General features: G+C 36.0%; 1 protein-coding gene across 7 annotated transcripts in view; it reads right to left on the bottom strand.

Annotated features, from left to right (window-relative positions):
• Positions 1–26158, bottom strand: part of ACSS3 (acyl-CoA synthetase short chain family member 3) — a 142953-nt gene that overhangs the window by 1784 nt on the left and 115011 nt on the right. For 6 of the 7 annotated variants that reach the window (XM_036867014.1, XM_036867019.1, XM_036867015.1 and 3 more), the window contains 5 exons: positions 24825–24888; positions 15097–15178; positions 12819–12941; positions 749–848; positions 488–663 (listed from right to left, as the gene is read on the bottom strand). In XM_036867014.1, coding sequence (XP_036722909.1) covers positions 488–663; positions 749–848; positions 12819–12941; positions 15097–15178; positions 24825–24888 — 545 coding nt within the window. Of the gene's footprint in view, positions 1–487; positions 664–748; positions 849–5159; positions 5362–12818; positions 12942–15096; positions 15179–24824; positions 24889–26158 lie in introns of those variants that run through there. The other variant, XR_005021577.1, reaches the window with a different exon arrangement.

Below are 26158 nucleotides of genomic sequence, written 5' to 3'. Positions count from 1 at the left end.
GTGCACAAAAATTAAAAGAATGCATATGCTTGAATCAGCCTAAATTACCTAAAATAATTTTCACTCAAGATAGGAAAAATAATGAGCATATATATCAATTAGAATTTTCAAAATATCTATAGCCAGCCTCTCACTCACTATTAGTCACTAATGATGGCAATGAAGGAAAATTTATCCTTAATTTAATAAGATTGAGTTTCCACAAGTTTGAATTTGACATATTTACTAACAGTAAAGTATTTTCACATACTGGTTATTATAATCAAAAGTATATGGTCTTAATTAATCTGTGTTTCTCTACAAAACCCTCATTCCTACAGAGATAATGGCTATGCAATTTCCCCCGTAATATTAAAAAAAAAAGTACTGTTATGTGTTTTTTAGGGACATAATTCATGCTTGAGAACCATTTAAAAATCTTAGTTTACACCAAAGAAGTGGGGGAAAACATTTCAAAACCAAGCACTCAACATCCTTGATAATTTACCTTATACGGCTTGCCATTGACAAGGGCAGACAGAGCTGAGCGGGGAATTTTGCCAGATCTGGTTTTGGGTAACTGTTTCACAAACACCGCTTTTCGAAAAGCAGCCACTGGGCCAATGCTCTGTCTAACATGTTTCACAATTTCTTCTAAGACTTGTTCCTCTGTTGTACTTATATCTAGGGAGAAAGTTCAGATGGTAAGCTCTGGATTAACTTTAATCATTCAGGGCCCCAGCAGTCGGGGAGGAGAAAAACCTCTCACCTTTTTTCAGCACGCAGAGTGCTAACGGGACGTGACCTTTCAAAGGGTCTTCCTTGCCAACAACAGCGCAGTCGGCCACAGTGCCATGGGAAAGGACAGACTGTAATTTAAAAAAAGCATTCATTTAGAATATCTATACACATATATATGCAGTATTTATCATTTCAACTGGGGAAAATAGTACACGTCAGATAACTTAAAAACCCATAGCTACCTCTGTGAAAATTACTACCAATTCACCATTCACATCACTATTATTGAGGTGATTGGTTAGGATTGGTAGTCACTCAGTAAAGGCTGACTAAGCAATTAAGACAAACTGCTTAGCTTACCTGGAAAGTAAAGGAATGATTTCTTCATCTCAATTGTTTATTAATGAAGTCTGGGAAACTATGCAGTGATACCACTTGGGAACAAATTGCAACGAGCCTCGGGAAACAGATGGCCTCATGGTGTTTTGGCTTCAGTGCTGGCTACCATGAGGACACCTTCCAGAGGAACCCAAGGCAGCCCCATCAATAAACAGTGAATTGGGGTTAACCCTGGGGGTCCAGTGGTTAAGACTCTGCACTTCCACTGCAGGAGGCACGGGTGTGATCCCTGGTTGGGGAACTAAGGCATGGCACGGCCAATAAGTAAATAAAATAAAATTTTAAAAAATAAACGGTGATTTTATTTCCACCTCTGTTACTGAGCAATGAACAGAGCACACGTCTCTTCCTGAGTGACCACCCATCCAGAGAGGATTTTCCAAGATGTGGAGAAAAGGCTGGACGTGGAGTGAAGCCCTGACATCAGATAATCACCACTGTTGACCAACCATTTTCATATTGTTCACCCTAAGCTCTAAATGCCTTAAAGAGCAAAGCAAATTTCTATCTGGAATCACAAGAACTCAGAGAATAGACAGAAGCTTAGGATTAAAAAAAAAAAAATTCTGCTGTGATGGGACTTTTAAAAATAAATGTTCAAAAAGTTCTTTTCTGGGAGATTAATATATATTTCAGTGACTCCAAACCCCTATGGCTGGAGAAAACAGTGAGCAAACTTGTAACCAAGGGCTAGATTGGCAGTCCTCATTCTTTCCTCCATGCATTCATTCAACAAACATCTACTAATACCTCCTATCCTCCAACTCCTATATCGCAGTAGGCTTGGTGGTGAGCAAAAATAAGCTGGGTACTGTCTCACGGTGCTTACAGTCCAGTAGCGAAGGGTGATATTAATAAATAATCATGAATATTTAATTACTATGAATGTCTAGATGTAAAGTGGTACAATCTTTGGGGAAATAACTTGGATTTTTAAATGAGAGATAGAGCCAAAGCAACCAACGTGGCAGAAGAATATGGATCTCAGAGAAACCTGCCCTTAGGAAGTGACTCAGGATGAGCTCAGGTCTAAAGGGTCTGTATGCAAGGACCCTTGCATACAGGGGCGGGGCAAAAGCCCTGTGGAAGCACCGGGCTTGTACCATTCAAATCTAAAAGGGACCAGTGTGGCTGGAAAGCAGAGAGCAAAAGTGAGAATGGTGTTAAGAGGAAATGAAGCTACAGAGATAGAAAAGGGCTGTGAATGCGAAGGGCTTCCAACTATTTTAGTAGCATTGGAAGGTAATAAAGCACTTTCAGGAGGTAAGGAGGCGATGCAAGATCAGAATGGATTTTTTAACAGATTTTATTTTTTCAGAATAGTTTTAGATTCACAGCAAAATAGAGCAGCAGAAAGTACGTTGTTCCCATATGCCTCCTGCTCCCATTTACACACAGCCTCCGCACCATCAAAATCCCTCAGCAGAGCAGTAGAGTTACAACTGCTGAACCAACACTGACACATCACTATCACCCCACTCCACAGTTTACGTCAGACTTCACTCTTGGTGTTGTACATTCTATGGGTTTTATGGCACGTATCCATGATTATAGTATCTTACAGAGTAGATTCACTGCCCTAAAAATCCACTGTGCTCTGCCTATTCATCCCTCACCTTCCAATAACTCCTGGCAACCACTGATCTTTTTTACTGTCTCCAGAGTTCTTTCCAGAATGTTAATATAGTTGGAATCGTACATATCTAGCCTTTACAGATTGGCTACTTTCACTTCAGAGTGGATTTTGAAAAACAAAAACTTACTTTGGTTCATTGTGACGAATAAATAGAAGATTGTTGAAGGTGGGTGTCATAGTTTACCCAGGGAAACACTCAGAGAGGCTACAATAGTAGACTAAGGTTATAGTAGTGGGTATAAAAGGATTCCAGAGTTTTTAGAGGTAAAATGGACAAAATTTGATGATAAATGGGTTATGAAGTAAGAAGTCAAAGGAGTTAAAGATGATTCTGTGGTTTTTGGCTTGAGTAGCTGGTTGGATAGTGGTGTCATTTTCTAAGCCAGAAAATGCTGGTGAGGGCTAGGCTTGGGAGGAAAAATCATGTATTAAGTCTTGGAGATATTCCATTTGAAGTACCTTTCAGACATCCGAGTCAAGGCAATTGGATCTGAGGAGAATCTTAATCTGAAAATGTGTATCTGAATGCCATTAATGTATAAATGATAACGAAAGCTATGCACATGGATGAGATTATTTGGGGAGAAAGCAGTGAGAGAAAAAGGTAAAAGCCTTAAAGAACTCTTAACATCTAAGGACCGTATGAAAAAGGAAAAGCTGACAAACTGGACTATAAAGGTACAGTCAGAGAGGGAAGAGAAAAACCAACAAAATCCGGGACATGCCACTAAAAATCCCAAACTTTCTATGGAAAAAAAAAAATTAATCCAAGCTGAAAATGAGCTTTCTCTTCTCTGAACTCCTAGAAGACTCAATGAACTGCTAGAATGTTTGGTACAAACCCAGTGGACTATCTCACACTGCCCCTAATTAAGCATGCAAATCAACAGTGCCCCGTAAACTATTGTTAGCATCAGCCTTGAAGTATTCAGTTGTGAGGGCTGCCATCGACATAGCTTTTGACTCCTACAGTGCTCAGGATGGTACGCGATAAATAAATGATTTTTGTACTATATGTTTTATTAACTTCATTGCTGAGATCAAGGTGTCTACGCCCTCTTTCCTTTAGTTGGTTCCTGACTCAAAAGCTTCTGCAAGACACATACTACAGAGACCATACAATACCACCTGCTCTCACTGCTTCAGTGTGAACTCTCAAAATGTTTCCCATTTGTTAAGGTCTTATTTTCTTTTCAGTCTGCATGTTGAGAGTAGAGACACATTTTATTGTCAGAGCTTTGTTTGGGCAGTTAGTCTTGACGGTCACCAGCCCGTGGAAGAGAATACCTTCTCTATAGCAGGTAGGACACAGACTTGGTAGGTTCAATCCTTTAAATCCGATTTAGTATTCCCTTAATGAGTAGAGACAAATACTTTTACCTGGCTAACCAGAGATTTAATGGTCAAAATCCCACTTATTAAAGTGTTCACTGGTGCTTCTATACCTGAGTTTTTGAAGTTTTACAGTTTAAATCACTGTTAAAAAAAAAAATCATACATCCAGATATTTTGCACATAACCAGTATGACTATAATTTTAACTAAATTGAACAACAAAACTTCTAGTCTGCCATTATTTCACCTTGCTATTTTAACTTCCATCCTTGGTCTCAGTGTTTTTAGAAGTGGATGGGAAAACGCTGACTGGTTTTCTATAAGGGCAGAGAGTATTTTAAAATCAGAAGTAATATATAACACAATTCCTTGTAATATCAAAGTTTCCCATTTTTTGCCAACCGAAAATATGATTCTTAAAAATCTGTGAGAAACATGTCATTCTCCAGAATTCCGTGCCATCTGTAAATGAAGCTCATTATAGTGGATAAAACATTATATTATTCTATCAGTGTTAAAAAGATGCCATAAAGGAAGAGAGGCAGCTTTCTGTGTTGGCTCCACAAACAGTATTTGCATGCCAAATAATGATTTCAACAACTGAATTGTGAAAAGGGAAAGCATCAAAATATGTCTTGGCAACATATTGGGACAGAAGCCCACCAAATGTCCTATGGGGGAAACAAATCAAAAGCCACATTCATATATTCCCTCCATATAAAATTCATGAAGTATCTGTGGTTGACTGGCATTCAAGTACCCAAAAAAGTGACACAACTTAAAAGGTAATTGTTTCACCCAAAGTGAGCATATAAATGTTATTGGTAACAGGCCTGGCAAGTAACTGTCATTCTTGGTTTCTGTAGTACTGCCATTTTTGTGTAAATTTTATTTGATTTAAATGGCTTTATGGTTTTAGTGGGCTAAATTACACAGGTTTCTTAATTATGTTTTAAGTATTTTAATTTTAGAAAAAATTAGTTTAAATCAAGCACCCTCGTAAAATACAAGGAGCCCCTCTGCAGTGGGAGATTGTCTTTGCGATGGGAAGAGGAGGAACATTGTTTTACCTCCTCTGACAATGGAGTCATCTAGGAAACTGCCAGATTCCACATCTTCATCAATATTCATATCAGTGCCCAGGAAAATATTCAGCAATTTTACAACTATTTACATCCAGTAGTCATTTAATGTTGGGTAGAAATGAAATTGCATGGCATCTTTGTTGAATGTGCACTTTATGGAAATATATTCAACTTGAAGAAATTATTCCTAAAATAGTGAACAAAATAGCTAACTTGAAAAACAAACAGTGATGCTTTGGTCACAATAACCTTCGAAAGGGCAAACTGTATGCGAACACTGCCCTAGGCTTTAAATGCAGTATTTTAATACCAGATTTCCAAGTTTCCAAGGATACTCGTAGGATTATTTGACAAACTAAATCTTAAACTACAAGTGAAAGAATGAAATCAGGGAGCCCAATTTGTTCCCTGGAGATGTCTCTGCATGAAAAGATCTGCCCACAACAGTGAAAGAGAACTAAGCAGAAGGACCACATTGACTCCGAGTAATTTGAGCTCGCATGACCTGAACTAGCAGATTTAAGACACATTCTTCTTAAGAATACCTTGAACTTCCACCTAAGTGTCCCAACTGTCCAGCTAGATGGTAGGCTTTCAAAGATTAATCAGCTGTTCAAATAGATTTGGTTATGACTTGATATTTATAGAAGGCCCTCACATGCATTGGGATATGCAAGGATAATGTCCTCTTAAATTTCTAAAAGCCACTGTAGGACTCTATTTTCTTATGTCGAGGACAGAAAAGAACATAGCGTTTCCTGAAATGTTTGTGATGTAGTCATTTTAGTAGAATTTGTTTGATTTAGTCTTATGTAAGGTGATAAATTTGTCAAATGTTACTTTGGGAAACTGAAAAAGCTCAGATATTTTCACTGTATATAAATAGACATTCAGTCTCTTTTTATTTTCTATAAATAATACTCCCAATGGATTTAAGACCCTCAAGTCCTATTTCAAAAAATCAAAGTGGAATCCAGCATTCATTATTAAGAATCCCAGAAAAGCATTTAAATATAAAATAAGGTTTGGGCACTTTAGTAAAAGCTGTCATCAATATGAACATTTCATGTACATATTATCAATTTGTTAAGCAACTTTGCTAGGAGCTGGGAAAAAGCCGGTAAAAATGTTGGTTTTCAACCCTCTAATAGATTCTAACATGGAGAAGACAACCCAGAATTGAGATATTAATTTCCTTATTAGACATAAATATACAATAAAGAGTTAATCATTTAATTCATATAAAGGGAGACATTCACTTCAAGAAGGCTTAAGGCTGAGAGGTGTCCTGTTACGTGCTATGAGCACTCTAAGACCCAGGGACAAAACTCCTGTTAGATGTCATGGATTCTGGCACAGTTTTTTCAGTTTTGCTGTTTTAACTGCCTATCTTCTGCCTGCCTCACTCTGCTGTTACATATAGTGAGAAGCATGTCAGTAGAAACATTAAAGCACAATATATATTTGAATAGGTTGGCACTCTTCATTCTAAAAATAAAAGAGAGAACTAAGAATTTTGACTGATAATAAGAGCTATGCACATGTAATCTCTGTATTTTGATTAGCTGAGTCTGCCAGAAATGGACGTAATCTCCTATAAGCAAGAAATTAAAAGTTCCTGAAGCCAGAACCACCTTTTGTCAACACACCAAAATACATGAAGCATAAATTCCCATTTCAGGTTATCACAAAATTCACAGTCAGTTAAAAACAATATTATAACAGCAGATAAAAGTCACATGTTCCAAAATATTTTACAAAATTATTTCCTTTTACTCAAATAATATCACATTGACTGTCACTAAGAAAGAAAAGCCTACATGACAAGAAGTGTTAAGTGTTAAGTTTGGGCTGACGTTAAGTACAACATTTTGAGAAAGTGATCATTTTTTTAATTAGAGAAAGGGGAACTATGATTCTGCATACTCTCATCCTATTGCATTATCAGTCATACTGCTTTAAGCATTTTCTTTCATTTAAACTGCAGTTTGCCCCATTCCATTAGAAAACTATTCTGGGTTTGGTTCTGGAAAAGATGGAGTAAATACATTCCATCTTATCACTTCCACTAATTGCGATGGAATACTTTGGGCTAAAATTCATACCAGAAGACTCTATCAGAACTTGAGAGACAACCTGATGGTGAGTCCCTTGTTTTTTGTTTGTTTAGAAGTTTTTGGTTTTCATTGTTATGGTTTGTTGGTTTGTTGATTTTGCCTCCTATATATTCTGGCCTGGGTTCTACATCAGTCAAAAATGTGGAACTGTCAATAAGTACAGACAGAAAAAGCCCCAAGAAATGCTGTGTCCACCTAGAGGTCCAGGAAAAGCAGCAGAGGAGCTGGGAAAGAGAATCATTTTGATTTTATCCTCCCTACTCCAGATGGACACCAATGAAGAAGCAGTGCCCCTCTTCCTTCCTACAGAGCTGTAACCACCTTGTTGACTCTTCACACCTTTCACCAGGTGAATGCAGCCAAAAAGCTGTGTCCTCTCCCTTCTCCACTATCATTGTGCAGCAGATCCTGGGGATGGAGCGCTGGGGACTCCCCCATCTTACACCAAGAGAGCCAGGAAAGATTCAGTACCACTTGTCCTCCCCACCAGCAGCCATCCAGTTCCTGAGAGTTGATCCCTGTTGACTAGCTCTGCCCTATACCAGGCAAGTGCTAGCAAAGAAACAGAGTCCCTTCCTCACCCCAGGACGCTGTGTAGGTAGACCTTGCAGGACTGAACCTCAGCAGGAGTACGGGGAGGCTGAAGCCCTGACTTTATACCGAGAAGAGCAGTAAGGGGGAGCCCTGGGAATCAAAGAGTGAAGAGTAGATCGCGGAGAGAAAGGAGCTAGAAAAAGGGATATTTTAAATCTGAGTATGATGTCCTGAGCCTACTCTAAAGTTGTATATGCATGAATCCAACCAGAATCAGCACAGCACAGATTTTGAGCACTTAACTTGAGTTTCAGATTGGCCTCTAGAAGAAAGACACAGTGAGATGGACTAGAATGGCACTGTAAAGGCTTTGAAAACAAAATTGAAATTGGAACCACAATCCACAGAAAGTGGGTAAGGACATGTGGTATGATCTTAAATGGCTTGACCATCTGCTAAAATAAACAATCACAAGAACAAAAATCCAGATGATTTTAAAAGGATCCAAAATCTCATAAAGTAATAGTCAAAATATAAAACGTAAAATTACTGGACATGAAAAGAATTAGGAAAACCTAAACACTTCTTTAAAAAAGATAATCAACAAATGCCAAACCCCAATCCAAATATTACAAATATCAGATAAAGATTTTAATGTAGCTATTATATCTGTAGGGGAATAAAACTTTCTAGATTTCCTCATTGGTCCTATAAAAAACCCTAGCCTCCTGAGACTCTTCAAATACCTTGAGAATTTGATCTATAGCTGTTTGTTTAGTTAATTGCTCTGATATGAAAGGATAATAAAATTTTCTAGTTTCCCTGGGTGGGCAAAATGCTTACATCCTAGACTAGATCCCTAGGTTAAACTCATAAGGTGCTGGGGAGACTGGCTCTCTATCTTCCTTGGTATTTACATGTCAAAAAGATGAAGGCTTAGAAGTTGGAAACATTTCTAGGTTGTAAAAGTTGAGACACACAGGGCTATCTGCCTCCTGGAGAGATGTTATGTACATATCAAAGAGCTGGAGTTTGGATTCAGGCTATTATGTGTCCAAGGAGACCTCTTTAGGAGGGGGAAAGATAGCTGCCTCCTTCCTCTTTATAAGCAGAGAAAAATAATTTTCCTTATTTCTCATCTATGGTGTGGCTGGCTACTTATGTAGGGAAATTTCCCATCGGCTCTTGTTGGGTCACCTAGGGATAAGACTGGGAGTAAGAAAGCAATGACACACTTATTATTAAGAAATCTGTCTTTGACAAAGAATGCCTCATTTGCACGTTTAGGATAAAATTAACAAAGATAAATATTAAAAACTCCACAGTAACTGTGGCCCAGAAAGTATGGGCAAGCAGCCTTGGAATGAATGAAGAAGTTCTCAGCAAAGAAATAGATAGAAGCTACAAAAAAAGAACCAAATGACTTAAAAGAAGGGAGAAAATGTAACATGAGGGAATTAAAAAAGAGAAAAGGCAAGAAGGAAACCAATAATAAACCTGGAGACATAAATATAAATATATCAATACTTAAGTTAAATGTTAATGGTCTTAAAAACACCAGTTAAAAGATAGAAATTGTAAAATTGGATTAAAATAAGAACAAGACCCAACTATATGTTATCTACAGAAAGGCCACAGGAGACGTAATGATCTAGATATATTAAAAAGGAAAGGATGGAAAAAGATAAATGATACAAACACTATTAAAAACATGATTACCACACAAAGCCAAATTCCGATCAACAAAAATTACTATAAATTTTTTAAAAAATCAATATATTAAAACAATAATACATTGCAACTAAGTGAGGTATATCCCAAGCAATGCAAGGCTGGTTCAACAGTTGAAAATTAATTAATGTGATTCACCATATTAACAGGCTTAAAAAGAAAACCCACACAATCATATCAATAAAAGCAGAAAAAGCATGTGACAAAATGTAACATTCTTTCAAGATAAAAAAAAAAAAATAGAAAAAACCCCAGCAAATTAGTAATAGAAGGAAACTTCCTCATTTGATAAAGGCCATCTACAGAAACATCTACAGGTAGCATCATTCTTAACGGTAAGATATTGAATGCTTTTACCCTAAGATCAGGAACAAGATGAGGGTAACTGCTCTCATCACTCTTACTCAACATCATAGTGGAGGTTCTAACCAGTTCAAAAAGGCAAGAGAAAGAAATAAAAGACATTCAGATTGGAAAGAAAGCAATAAAACTATCTCTATTCACAGACAGCATGACTGTCCACACAGGAAATCCCAAGAAATACACACACACACATACACACAACTCTTAGAACTAATAAATGAATTTAACAAGATCATAAGATACATATCAGTTCATAAAAGTCAATAGCAGTTCTATATCCACTAGCAATGAAAATTTGGAAACCAAAATTTAAAAAAAATTCTATTTACAATAGTTCAGAAAACTAAATACTTAGGTATAAATTAAGAAAACATGTTCAGAAATTGGGTCATTTGTAGAGACGTGGATGAATCTAGAGACTGTCATACAGAGTGAAGTAAGTCAGAAAGAGAAAAACAAATATTGTATATTAACGCATATATGTGGAACCTAGAAAAATGGTACAGATGAACCGGTTTGCAGGGCAGAAATAGAGACAGAGATGTAGAGAACAAACGTATGGACACCAAGGGGGGAAAGCGGCTGGTGGGGGGGTGGTGGTGGTGAAGTGATGAACTGGGAGATTGGGATTGACATATATACACTAATATGTATAAAATGGATCACTAATAAGAACCTGCTGTATAAAAAAATAAATTAAAAAAAAAGAAAATATGTTCAGAATCTGCATACTAAAAAGTATAAAATGTCAGTGAAGCATATCAAAAAATACCTAAATAAATGGAAAGACGTACAAAGTTCATGAATTGGACAATTCAGTATAGTCCAGATACCAATTTTTCTCAACTCGATCTACAGATTTCACACAATCCCAATCAGAATCCATGCAGGATTTATTTTAACTATAGAAAAGCTCATTCTAAAATATATATGGAAAAGTAAAGGAACAGAATATCCACAACGATTTTTGAAAAGTGGAGTGATTTTGAAACTAGTGGACACTATTCAACTCTAAGACATTCTATAAAGTATCAAGACAGAATAGTATTGGTGAAAAGATAAACACACAGATCAATAAAACAAGAGATACTCTAGAAATAGACCCACTCAAATACTGTCAGCTAATTTTTTACAAAGGTGCAAAGGCAATTCAATGGAGAAAGTCCAGTCTTTGCAACAAATAACATATTGAAGGATTGGCATCCACATTAAAAAAAAAATCCTCAACCTATATCTTGCACTATATACAAAAAAACCCCTCAAAATGTAAATGTAAATTGATATAAAATGTAAAACAATAAAACTAAATGTAAAACTATAAAATTTTAGGTGAAAACAAAGAAGAAAGTATGACCTTGGGTTAGGAAAGAGTTCTTTGATAAATATTATCATCTATAAAAGAAAAAAATGGTGCATTAGACTTCATCAATATGAAACACACCTTTGCTCTATTAAGAGCACTTTTAAGAGAATAAAAAGACCAGTCACAGACAGGAAAAAAATACATATTTGCAAACTGCATATCAAACAAAGGACTTGTATTCAGAATACCTTAAAAACTCTCAAAACTGAACAATAAGAAAAACAACCCAATTTTTAAAAAGATGGGCAGAAGATTTTAATGCCAAAGAAGATACATGGATGGCAAATAAACACAAGAAAAGGTTTCCAACATTTTAGTCATTACAGACAATCAAATTAAAAGCACAATGAGATACCTTTACACATCTATTAGGATGATTTAAATAAAGAATAATGGCAATTCTGAGTACTAATGAAGATGGGAAGAAACAGGAGCCCTCAGACACTATGGGTGGGAATATAAAATGGCACAGACGCTCTAGAGAACAGTTTGGCAGTTTCTTATAAGCCTAAACATACACTTAACATGTAAACCAGCAAACTCACTACAGGCCTTTATCCTAGAGAAATGAAAACTAATTTTTGCACAAAAACCTGAACTTGAATGTATATGGCAGCATTATTTATAACTGCCTCAAACTAGAAGCACTTAAATTATCCTCTAATGGGTAAAGGAAACATAAATGGGTTAGTACGTCCACACAGTGGAATACCGCACGGCAACATAAAAGGACAAATAATCGACATACACACAACTTGAATGGATCTCAAATGCACTTTCCTAAATGACACAGCCCAGTCTCCAAAGGTTACATACTGTATTACTCCATTTATATGAGATTCTAGAGAATGCAAAAACATAGGAACAAAAAAAAAAGAAAATTAGTCATTCCCAGGGGTTAGGGGTGGGGAGGGTCAGAATAAAAAGGTGACATTATGGGGAAATTCTTTGGCAGTGTTGAAATTTTTCTGTATCCTGGTTCTTGGTGATGGCTACAAGAATCTATACAATAAGTAAAAAACTCATAGTATTATACAATAAAAAGGAGGATTTTACTCTATTTTAAGGTAAAAAAAATTGAAAACATTTTAAAATACTCTTCTGGGGACTTTGTGTAATTTACATTGGAAGAAAATTCTCAGGATTTAAGAGTACAATAAAATGTTTAAATCACACACCCAGCAAAGACTATATGTAAACCTGGTTATCAACAGCCGCAAATCAAGAAGCTAGAAGCAATCAAGTAGCAAGGATCAAGAAGCAAATGTATATAGACTCTCCCATAAATTACAAATATATGTAAGTGCTTATAATTCCTCTCTACCACTCAGGCAGGAATCAGGGGAATTTGGAGAACAGGAAAATCCACAGGAGAGAAAGTGAGGTGAGAGAAATACCAGAGTGACCAACCGAGCCTATGCTTCAAAGGAAGGGTCTGGAAATTTTCCAAGTGGAATGACATAACCTCAACACTGACTTCAGCTCAGTTCTGTCCCTAAACACTACCTGGAATAAAAGACCAACAGTCATCCATACCTCTTCAATGGCACCTGCAGAAATCCTGTGACCTGCAACATTTATCACGTCATCAACTCGAGACATAACATATATGTAACCTTCTTCATCCATGTAACCAGCATCCATGGTGTCATAGTATCCCTGAAAATAAGAATAAATAATGTCTGATTAGCCTGTAGTATTAGGTAATGTAATCATTTTTAAGCTTGGTAAAATATAAAATGTGATAGAAATAGGTTTACTATATTCATTTGAATTTTTTCATAACTAGCCTATGGAATTAAATTATTTTTGATTTTGAAAGCCTACTAGAATCTCTCTGCTCCCCTAACAGCCAGGAATAAAAGTGTTCTTATATATGTTCACGTTAAGTGTTTGAACTGAGAGTTGTAAAGTTTATGAACCCAATTTCTTCCTTTTAATGGAGAAGTAATAGCTCAATATTTCCAGTATACTTTCATATTGCAAAGTAGTTCTTTGATAGATTTCTTCTTTAATTGTGTTAATTTTTAAAAGCATTAAAGCTCTCTATGAATAATTACAAAATAGACCACTAGTTTGTTAACATAGATTTGGATTGCACTGGAGCTTCAGTGAAATATAGTTAAATAGTAAGTATAAAATTTAAATTTTAATCAGCTCAAGAGTAGCAGTACATCTTCACTGGTCCATATATCACAATAGAATGAAAAATCAAGAAGAATAAGAAGTAGAAAGAAATAAATATTACTTCCCCTAATGCTTCTGAGTTACATTAATACCTGTGTTACAAGCATGGGCTTCAGGACAAATCCAGGTGAGTCACTATTTGTGTTTCTAAATCTTCCTAAGACTCAGTATGCTCATCTATTAAATAGGGTAATGGACCATACCTTATAAGGCTGTGAGACGCATACATGAGATGGGGCATATAAAGAGGGCAGACCCTGGCACATCATGAGCCCTGAATGATTGGCAGCTCTTACTGCAATTACTATCAGAGAGTAAAGTTAAGACATGGGCTCTGGAGCCAGAATATATGGGACCAAATGTCAGCTCTGTGACTTCTAAACTGTGGGCAAGTTATAGAACCCTTCTGTGCTGTTATTAAGTCCTTAGAGGAAAGGGTTGAGGTCAGGGTAACAAGACAGAGTATAGATTCACTACATATAGTTTAATCATAAACTATGGTTTATGGGGCTTTGAAGGAGCTTTCAGTGTTAAAGGTGGTCATGTTGAAAACCACATGCACATATTATGAGCCACTGTCAGGTTGTAATTAATCACATCAGTACTCTGATGATTTGACTGTGGCCCATCAGGCAGATAGATTGGGCTGATTGGAGTCAACTCTACTGACAAATCTTCTCTGCCACAGTCCCTTGGGGCACGTTTAATCTTGGCTACTGAGGTCATTTAACCCTGAGATGTCTTTCTAAAGGAAGCTATTTTAATTCTTGTCATTTTTCTAGTTGATTAGGTTAGCTGTCCTTCACTCACAAATAATAAAGATAGAATGCTAAATAGACTCACCTTTTTTAAAAATGAAATTCTAATCATTCATTCTTTTTTACCCAGTGTATAATGAGGACCAGGTATATCTCTCAGGGAAAGAAACAGAAGCGAAGAAACAGCAGAAAGATGATAGTGGGACCCTTTCGCGTATTATCAATTACGTGCTGTTATAAACACAAACCACAGAGTAATAGGTAAATGATAAAACAGAACACAGAAAGATACTTTTTGTTATCCAGAACACTGGAGGTTAGGTGATGAGAACACAGTCTCTACCCTGTATCTGTATTATAAAATAAAGAACTCAGAGGACACTCAGGAAAGAATGTCAGTAATAGCTAAAGGGATTTTTAAAAATACAACTTCTGGCAAGCAGAACAAATTTTGCTCACATAACCAGCGGAAAGGAGGTAAAGAGGTTCTAATGACAGTGTCCAGTTCTGATCAGATGTTCTCAGTCTGTGCAGAGGGATCCAATGTGAGAAATCATACAGAAAGTCCCCAGAAGTTTTAGTTTAACAAAACCTTTCTTGATATGAAAGGCTGTTAAATTTCAGAAAAAGCTGCTAAGAGAAACGGAGAAATTACTATGCCCAGAGATTGATAAAAACTATTAAAATGACTTATTTAGACATTTGAGGTTTGGGCATTCTTATCCCTGAGATCTGGAAACTGGTCCAAATAACCTTTAAAAGTTGCTTTGTGATCCATGATTCTAAAAGCCAGCCGCTCAACTTAATAGGCAAGAACTAGAGAGAAGTGTGTAAGATGATTTTTTAAAAAAGTACAATAAAGTTCTTACAGGAAATTTTTCAAAGTATAAATGCTTGAATGCCTCCTGATTCTTCCAGAGTCCTGAAAAACCTCCAGGTGGTAATGGCAACCTTATATAAAAACAGAGCAGTGAGAATTATGATGAAAGTGGTAATAAAGACAGATTGATTACAACTAACAGTTTTTCACTGTGATGGACAATTACAATTCAAATCCCACATTGAATTGTAACCCCTAAATCCACTGGACAGATCATGTCTAACTGAGGCTGAAGTGGTTGACCATGACATAGCAAAGTCACGAAGGGATGACTGTGGTTTCTGGGAAGGGCACAAAAGGTACACACATTTGGCATTCAAATAGTTATTAGCATCAATCATTGTTTCAGTAAGAAGCATAACATCTGCAAAAAGGAACCAAAAATGCATCACTGAATTACTTTTTGAGAGAAATATCCTTCCACCATAGGCAAACAAATCTATTTTTTTGAAGTATCAAGGTACCAACTGCCACCTTTGCCAGTCTCTTTGTGATAAGATGTTCCAATTAAACATCCCATGAACAGTCTTATCTTCACAATCAATGTGCCTCCCCACTCTGAGAATTCCCTCTCACTCTTCTCTCTTCTGTTCTTTCTTTTCATGAGCATCGAGACCTATGAGATTTCTCATCCCTATGAACACATGAAGATAGGTGAGCATATAAAGTAGAAGGTAGCGTATATCTGTTCTTTTCAATCAATTTCCTCTTATATTTCTTTCATTCCTCCGTAGTATGAAACAGGTGTTATACACACAACAAGGGCTTAATCTTTATCTATCATCCATCTGTCTATCTATCTATCTTTATATAAACAAATGAATTCTCATATCGGTTCCCTGTAGGAAGTATTACCTAACAAAAATAACCGCTCAGTGTATTTTCAGGAAACTTTTTAGATGCTTTATAGTTTGGAAATTTAGAAATCTGTAAAACTTAAAGATTTTCAAAACCCTACCCTCCTGTACTCACAAAAAACACCAAGTGAAGCGGTGACTTCACAGGGCAGATGTGAGAAAATGGAAAATGAAGTAGACATGGTTACTGCCAACATGAGGCAACATCACACACCTTCTACCCCAATATTAGACTTCTGAGACACTGAACTGTATTCTCACATTCTGTCAGGCAGAAAATGCTGTTACCAGTGGGATCCGCTGCCCAGCTGGGATTGCCCATTTCCTCTATGTCTGGCCTACCCATAGGTCCTCCCTTGCTAGATCTTCTTTTTGTAATATTTTAAGATGGAGGAAAAAAGGCTACATCAGCGTTTCTGGACCTCACGTAATTTCATAAAATGCATGAGAAAGCATTTTGTAACCTGCAAAAAAACCCCAAAACTACAGAGATGCTGCTATATTGTTGCTGTTGCTGTTGTTACTCTTACTGTTCATCACTAAACCTGCAGGAAGGCAGCAAGCTGAAGCAGATGATCCCTTCAGGTCCTTTCACCTGATTTTTCTATGTTAATCTTTCGAATGAACCTTGTATATAATTTCACTTTATCTGTTTGTTTTAATTGTTAATATTTTTATAACAAGTGTAAAAATCATCATTAAACATTGAAATACAATGTGAATATGGCAACCACTAAAAATCATTTATTTAGCAGCATTTACAGGATGCTGAGGGTAAACAAATGAAGAGGACGCTAAGAAGAAATGACAAATCAAAAGCCAACATGGGCCACAAGAGGAAACACTAATGAGTGAAGCCGACTATACTCAAAATATACAACTAGAACAATAAACCTGACAGAGATGCATTCCGCTTGCATATTAAGTAAGAAATAATTTTCAGTTGTTTCCCCAAAAATGTACCACAATATATAGTTCTTTCTGTGTTTCATGGGGATATTCTTTTAACAGACGCTTGGGTATAAGAAAATACCTCCCTACAATAAGAATAAAAAGGCCACTGTGATAATAAATGGCAACTAACATTCAGGCTGTACTGGGGACAACAGAGAGTGGTGCGGTCTGAGATAAATTTGAATGCACACACCAGGTCAAGTGGCAGCAGTTGTTCCTTAGTTCCACAGATACACAGACACACAGAAATCCTGATCCAAATCCGTAAACACAAAACACTGCCCATACAAAGAACAATGCATACAGAAGGGCATATTGTTAAAGAAGTGTCTCATCTGTTTTATCTACCCCAAATCTAAGATTCTGGTTCACCAGCACCCACGCACTGCCTCTTCACAATAGAGACTTCTGAGTGTTTGCAATAATAATCCAAATGAGTTAGTACTTAGTGTATCGAATGTGAGCTGAGTTTCCTGGTGGCCTAGAATGTACCTAATTGAGTGTGTGCACGTGAGACCAAGAGTTTAGCATTTTCTGGTAAGGGTGTTACTGGAGAGAAAAGGAAATCTGACACTTCCCAGAAGGTGGTTAAGTTTGCAATCTCCATTCTTAAAAGAAGATGGCCTGATAATCTGTGTTTTCTCCTACTTCCTGAAAAAAATTTGGTACTAGCAATTAGTAACATATAGATTATATTCTTATAATTAATTAAAGCCTAGAGGATTACAAGTAGAGGTAGCCATCCTCCAAAATAAGTAAACAAATAAATAATAAGCTTTAAGGATACCAGCTTTCTCAGCTGTTGCACAAAACTTTAAATATCTGCATATATTTTCTGAAGAACAGGGACAGTAGGGATTTTTATATCATCTGTGAGAAAGGTCTGCATAAGTTTGGATATACCTATAGACCTTGGGAATTAAGTATAACATAGCAAGGGTATATCCAGGAAGAGATTACAGAATAGGAAGGAGAAATCCAAGGCCAAACACAGTATTAAAGAGGGACCAAGGGAAAAAAAGACCATGAACAAAAATAACCAAATCACAACTGTATGAGAACCAGGATAGTATGTGAGGGGCCTCCAGAGCAGAGTTTTAATAATGACTGAGCGTTCAACAAGGTCAAGTGAAGTGCAAATTTTGTTTGAAAGTGGATTCAACAGAGGTCATGGAACTTAGGGACTGAGATGCTGTGAATCTCCCCCAGGATCGCCATTTCTGCAGAGTGGAGCCGAAAGAACTGGAGTGATCAAGGAGTAAGCAGGAAAGTAAGTGCAGGCAGTAAGGTTAGACTATACTTTTTAAAAGTTTGCAGGTGACTGGAAGGAGAGATGTACGTCAGGGTTTAATGCAGAGGCAGGCTGATTTAGGATGGGGATAGTTGAGCAGAGTAGCCAATGGAGAGAGGGTGGAGATTTGAGAGTTAGAGAAGAAAACACCAGAGGAATTATTTGATCATCTAATTTATTTATTCATTCATGGATGCATGCATTAACTCATGCATTTTCTTTATTCAGTCAAGTATTTGTTGACTGCTTGGTATTCCTAAAATCACTGTGTTAGACATTAATGGAAAGAATATATAAACTATTATCTGAGATGCGTGGAGATCCTGGAATATTGTGTATTTACAAGAAATTTAGTAATTTTTAGAATACATATAGGGAGAAAGACTGTAATGAATGATGTCTATTCCACTAAATTAATGACATAACATCAAAATGTAAACATTTAAGATATTTGTCAGGCAAGTTTTACAGCAGATGGTTAAATCCTATACTGCCAGGAACTCTTGGAAGGGAAGTTTTTATCACCAGCCAAGGTATGGACCTGCTGCAAATGGCATATGTGTCTGGTCCCAAGTCATTTTTGAGATGCCCCTAGAAAACTTCTTCATTATCCCCAAGTCCAACTGAGGAACAGGCTGGAAAGCAAGATATGAAATCACAATTGGTAATTAGTAGGATAAAATAAGAGAATGCTATCCATTCTTCACTAATAAAGTCTGGTGTCTAAAAATTCAGATGTTATTTCAATATTGAAAAGAGACTCTAAAGAAGGTACCTTGGAAAATGCCATTTATTGGTCCTAAAGAAAAGCAGAAAAGGGAGTTCCAGAATTGGAAGTGTGTACATATATATATATATATATACATATATATATATAGTTGCTTTATATATATATTATTGCTTTATATATATATATGTACTTCATATATATATGAAGTAAAACATGTGAGAAGAGAAGCAATAATCTCCAGAAAGAAGTTAGGTGTATATGAACTAGAGCAGAATTTTTTTTGCAGTATTTGAAATTAACGCTTTTCTTGTTGCTAACCTAATGATTATTCTATAATAAATGCAGGTTTTCCTTCTGGAATAGTGAGTGCACTGGGGCTCTATTTCTAAAGTTCTAGAAAAAGTACTTTTTTTTTCTGTAGTTACAATAACATAAAAATTCATTGGACTGGCAGAAGGAAGGAAATTTTCTGAAAATACTAAGAAATATGTTGGGAAATGCTTATCCTCATCCTTCAAATACAAGACCAAATGTTACCACCCTGTGACACCTTTCCTAACTCTTCCCAAACAGAGTGAAAAGGTGAGTTTTGTTACAAACTATCCAATTGTGAATGAGGAGTTTCTCTTAGAGAAAATCCTTTCCAAAGAGAACATTCTTAAACGGTAAGAGAAATAACTGAGGCAGCAGTAATGTGGGGTGTGTGTGTGTGTGTGTGTGTGTGTGTGTGTGTGTGTTGAGGGGGAGGTATCATAGAGAAATCCTTAAATAGCTAATGAAGGAAGAGAATGTCCATCACTGTAGAAGGTAAACATCCCTGACCAATCTGAAATAAATAAAACTTCTAGATGCCTCCAATCCCGGATAAAGGACGGTCTGTACTCACTGCTCCATCAGGAATCCCCATTTGCACCACAAATACTGTAAATTGAAGACAAAACTCCTGTTCCCTAGAGAATTCTGGAGTTAGATCCCAACTTTGCACTCCCAGTATTTCCTACAAGGTCTTTAGGCTCCTACTTGTGATTTTCCTACGAAGCTACTTTTCATCTCCCCAGAAGAGACTGATTAGGCCATAATTTCTTTCTCTCTGGGCAGACAAACAACTGGGTTAGAAATGTGAGTTCTAGCTGTGTAACTACTAATGATGTTCAGATTCCCATGTCGAAAATGAGATAATATCTGTCCCACTGCCTACCGCACAGTGTTGTTGTAAGACTAATAAAAGATCATACTAAAATCTGCATAGCAGATTTAGAAAGGAATGGGATTACAATTACACGACATCCTTGGTTTATTCAAAGGATACACTGGTGAAGGAAAGCCGTACTGATCCTCTCCCAAACAGCAGCACAATAAGTGACCAAATCACTCCTGCAAAACTATAAGGATGTGAACAAACATCATTAAGGACCAAGTGTTCAATATCTGGAGGCTGAGAAATCGGCAGGCACCAGAGTAAAAGCCACTTAGACAAGGCCATCCAGCTCCCTGGCACCCCATCACTGCCTGCAGGGCACAGGCCAGCGGGACACAGCAGGAGGCAGACAAGCTGCACTTCCAACGGCAACAACCGTGTCTGGTCAGGGAAAAATGTGTGCCCACGAATCAGGAAGAGTCAGAGACCTATGGCTTTAACAACAGTGAGCACTGTGGTACTGAGGAAGGCACTGCAGTTAACCTTTTCTCTCATGCCCTGCACGGTGTTGCCTGGAAATTACTGACTCATATTTCTGCACTTTGAAGCTCTGGTTGCAATTACAGAAGCACCTTCTAAAATTCATGAACATTTTGTATTCATAGCAATTCAGGTATCATAACTTTCCCACAAAATTAACTGCCTGGCGTTAAGTTTCAAAATCAAAAGAATTTTCTACCATGCAGGCATGCAGTTTTCTCTTCTACTAGAAAGATAAATCCTTTGAAAGCAAGTAATCTACAAGAACTGCAAGACTGATGTTTATTACATCCTAGGGTCTACAGTAGTTTAGGAATCACTTAAATGTCTACCTTCTAGTTTAGGGATCCCCAGAGGAGGAAAACAGAGATTTCTAGAAAGCCTTAGCAAAGGAGTTAAAAGAGCTGAAGTGGATCAAGAGGTTTTATCAAAATTACCACATACCATTATTTCTGGTTTGGGGATGAGTCATCTTAACATGATAAAACGAATCATTATGCTTAGTACCTTGCAAAACTTAGAAATATGATTATAGCTTCAGATTTTAAAGAAACTGCCAGAGAAAGATAATTTCAAATGTTATTTACACTATTTGTAACAGATTTTACAGTGAAACAAGAAGCTATAACTGTATTTACAAAAAACAAACAAATTTGGGATTAAAACAGTGAGATGTAATATTTTTGCTGACTTACTTTAATGTAGTTTGAACCCCATACATTTCAAATATTCTACGCAGCTTTTTCCCTCTATTCTTTCTAATCACTACAGGTATAATTAGTGAACATAAGTAGCATTAGGGAATATTTTTCTTTCAAAGAATATTCCACTTAATTATTATACAAGTAATAAAGAAAAGCATGGGCATGAATAATGGAGAAGAATGGACATCTATCTCTGGCTGGCGGTCTCTCCCCACGGTAGCTTTCAACGCCAGCTCCGTTTTAAGCCTCTTAGGGACCGAGTCATTCTTATTATTGATGGCCTCACCTCATATCCATGCAAAGATAGTATAATATAGCAATACACCATATAAACTAGAACTTTTTCTGAAAAAGAAAAGGTTATATTTTTGCTTTTGAAATCATACGGCAAGAAGCCACACCTACAGTTTACCATTGGTTATTATTTCTTAGCAATCACTGTACATACTCAGGAATCACGGGAAGTAAGAAAATACAACCTAAAAATTGTTTGCAGATAAAATGAAAAATTTATGAAGACTAAACTGACAATGAAGTTGTTATGATGTTAAAGTTTATAGATTTTCAATTAAATATATATTCATTTTGATTATAAATTTTTCAAGTTTCTTAAACATTAGAATTTCAGATATTTTGTGAACCCTGGACACCATATATAATCTCTCATCAAACACCTTTAAAAGTCCACCAAGTGGTTCTGGGGACTCAGGTAGCTGGTCCCTGGAAAGGACCCTGCTTTTCAGATCACAGACCTTTAGAATATAGTCTACATGGAAAAAATTATTCTCTTCTCAAATTACACACTGCTTTTTTAAACCATGGTAATTTTTATTAAGGCAAGAAGGTGTGCTTTTTTTCCTTCCCTTAATTCAATTAAACATATATCTATTATGTGCTCTTAAGAAGCATTCATCAGCCATTTTCCATTCTGGATGAATGATGTGTGTCCCTTCAAAGCATACAGAATAGCTATAGATGGATACAAGCAAGTCTTCTTGATTAAATACAAAAACATCCTATGCATACTGCAAGCAGCTATTGGGATACATGAAAAATTTTCAGGTCAATGAGTTAGACTGGAATGGCTACTGGAGATGAGGGTTTTCAAAAGGAAATCCTTGCTCTCACAGATAAAAGTGAGTTCCTGAAATAAGGTTTCAAGACTGTTCTATTACAAAAAGAGAGATCTTGGTGGTAACTTTTTTTCCTCATTATTTCTACCTTACTTTTTGAATATAATTATATATACATAATATTTTCAAATACCTAGTTTCACTATTAACTTAAGGGATGAATCAAAGTCCACTGCATGTCATAATATATTGTATCATCAAATAATTTATAATGAAATCTCAGAGTCCGAGATCTGTACAATAACATTCCCTGTTTAGGAATAGAGAGGGAAGAAAATCTTTCTGAATTGGCAACAACCTAAAGCACAGAATGTTTTAAGGCAACAAATAGTTCTGTTATTTTCAAGTACTTGAAGTAACACTAATGGCTATGAGAAAAAAATTATAGTTTATGTGCTTTATTATTTCTGAATGGATGTGGGGTGAGGCCACTGATAATTAGAGTGACAGGATGCATGACGGGTTTAAAACTCTACTGGCATCAAATGCCACCTTTGGGATCTTGCAAACATTGCTTTATGAAATAGATGACTCACTTAGAGTTAGGGGTTATATAAAATGCAAGCTGCTAGAGTGCTTTTAAAAGCTCTCACAGGGCTTCCCTGGTGGCGCAGTGGTTGAGAATCTGCCTGCCAATGCAGGGGACACGGGTTCGAGCCCTGGTCTGGGAAGATCCCACATGCCGCAGAGCAACTGGGCCTGTGAGCCACAATTACTGAGCCTGCGCGTCTGGAGCCTGTGCTCCGCAACAAGAGAGGCCGCGATAGTGAGAGGCCTGCGCACCGCGATGAAGAGTGGCCCCCACTTGCCGCAACTAGAGAAAGCCCTCGCACAGAAACGAAGACCCAACACAGCCAAAAATAAATAAATAAATAAAATTTAAAAAAAAAAAAAAAAAAAAAAAAAGCTCTCACAAACCATGTGCTTCCCTAAGCTAGTTAAGCATCCATCCACAATCTTGTTCAGATTAATCATTTAGCAAGCCTTCCTCTTGTCCCCAACAATTTTCCCCCTCACAGGTAAGATTTCAATCAGCTCTATGTTAATATGGATTCTGATTCAGAAAAATATGAATAGAAATGGTATATTCAGTATTAATTTTTCCATTTGCCAGCAACGTCTTAAAATTTAAATTAAAAAAAGTAATAAAGTGTTCACATGTTTACTGATAACAATAAAAATCTGAGAAGAAATATACATAAAGTGCATCTCCTCTACTAGCCTTTTATAAGGTTAAAGTATCTCTACTTGAAAAAATACATTCTTTTTAAAATAACTATTTTTCATTTAATTTTCAAAGAACTTAAAATGTTTTATTAACCTGAGAAAAATCTTATACCAATCTGAGAATGCCAAGTAATAAGAATTCTTTTAAATAAATAGGAAAATAAAACTTTTTTAAAACCACATGCAATGTTCTTTATTCATAATAGCTCATTCTGGCAAATTCTACTACTTAAGGCATATCAGTAGAGATGCCAATATCATGCTAATCAGAAGCAATAAAGCTACCTGTATCAATTATTAAAATGTCACATACTGTGTGTCTCCAGCTTAATCAACTTCCAATTCAGCTTCTGCTAGCTTAACAATTTTAAAGTACTGATTTAATGAAAGTACGTTTGAATATTTTTACTACAAATTTTAGCACTTTGTCTATCAAATGAACAATGATAAAAACTGCTAGCAAGAAATTGTGGTACTTGATGAGTCAGGGATTATATATTGTACTATTATCTAACCCAGTAATTACACTTTTAGAAATTTATTCAGTACTATTGTCATTATCAGAAAAGAAGAAAAGACAACACAAAAAGGATGTTCAATACTGCATTATTTATAATCATAAATATTCAAAAAAGACTAAGAGGCCTAAAAAGGGAATAAACATTTTTAAAAGGCAGAGTAAAATTTAAAATGCTTGCGAGACAGGGTTAAGGAAAAACAAGAATACATGAGAATAAACCAAGTTGTTCCAACAACCTAAAATGCATTTCAAAAAGTGGAAAGTCATATATATTACAAAATTAACACTGTATTACTGAAGGGTCAGAGTATAGAAACTTTATTTACTTCTTTATATTTTTGGTACTTAAGTTACTTTTATCATCTATGCATTACTCGTATAATCAGAAATATTTTTTAAAAGATGCAAGATTTATCTTTTTACAAGTCCTATCTAAATTGGTTCCACTTTATGGGGCTTCCATGTTAAAATTACAACAGCTGGCATTGAGTATTCTCAAACAATTTACAAGCTTTTTCTGGAACCTCTTCACTAGTAATATCATTGCAACCACTCTATTTTTTTCTTAATTTTACATACCAATTCTTGCTCTTTTAAATAGTAGCACTGAAAATTTTGCTTACTTTACCACAATGTTTCCTAAACACCGAGCCTTCAGTTTTTGCATGTTGTCATCCAAAATCATAACTGCAAAGTAAAATATAAATAAATAAATAAATAAATAAGTAAATAATTGAATAAAAACACATAAACTTAAGGCTTAAATGTTTCCGAATTTTCTATACTCAGCTTCCCAAAACTCTAGCTTTAAAAAGGCATCCTTTAATTCCTGTAAGACCACAAACATACATAAATAAGCAAAAATGAAAATTTAAAGTGTACATGTTTTTAATTTTTAATTAGATAATGAATTTTTGCTCAGAATCACCCTTAAATAAAGACATAGTATTTCAAATACACTGGTAATTTTAAAATCTATGTTTATATCCATTCAAACATACCCCTCCATTCTGTCAAAAATATTAAAAATATGTTCAGCTTTTCAAAAATTAAAGGATATAAAGTGTTAAAACACAGACAAAACATATTTCAAGCAATAAAAATAAAGAATTTAAAAGCCTGGCAAACTCCTTTTTCTGATTTAAGGCTTAATATCCACTTATGAGCTTTAAGGTCAATTTAACCTTCCCAAATATTATCCCAATGTGTTCTATGCTACACTGTTAAAATCCTGAAGGACTTCAAGAGACCAAAGCTTGTATCCACATGCAGTCATCTTTAGTACAAACTAGAGTAAGGATATATCATCATGTTTTAAGCTTTAATAGAACCTTTATGTGGCTTCATCCATCCAGGTTATTCTACTAAAAAATGCTATAAGAAAAGAAGAACATTATCCCCAGAAAAAGTTCATTGCTCCTGTGTGTTCCCAGAGCACTTTGTTTCAAAATTCTATTCTGACAATTATTAACGGTGTAGGTATCTGTCCCTCACTAGATGTGAGCTCATTAAGGGTGAAGCCATGATAATTCATCTTTGTCTCCCCAAATCCCAGTACGGTGGCCAATTTACTATGTGCCCTGGAACACATTCTTGCTCTAGTACCCCTCCCATTTCCCTATCTAAAAAGTGGAAAAAATTCCCTTCTCATAGTGTTGTACAATAATTACTTGAAAAAAAATATAGTGATAACCTTGCATAAGATACTCAATGAATGTGAAATTAAGTATTACATTACTTTGAATGTTTTTCACACAAAAATGATTTTCTTTCCTTTCCCAAAAGGATATGGCTTTTTAAAAGTATAATATTAAATGTTACATTATACTTTTGAATCTCTGAATAACCATAAAAATCATGCGTCATAAAGTCATTACTCCCTTGGTTATAAATACTTTAGTTCTAGCGTTTAAGCTGTGCTGTCTGTAAGCCAATGGCTTTCAGACAATGAGAAACA

The sequence above is a fragment of the Balaenoptera musculus genome, chromosome 10, assembly GCF_009873245.2.
Source record: "Balaenoptera musculus isolate JJ_BM4_2016_0621 chromosome 10, mBalMus1.pri.v3, whole genome shotgun sequence".
NCBI classification, from domain to species: Eukaryota; Metazoa; Chordata; class Mammalia; order Artiodactyla; family Balaenopteridae; genus Balaenoptera; species Balaenoptera musculus.
The sequence above is the reverse complement of the archived record's forward strand: the minus strand, read 5'-3'. Positions and strand labels throughout refer to the sequence as shown.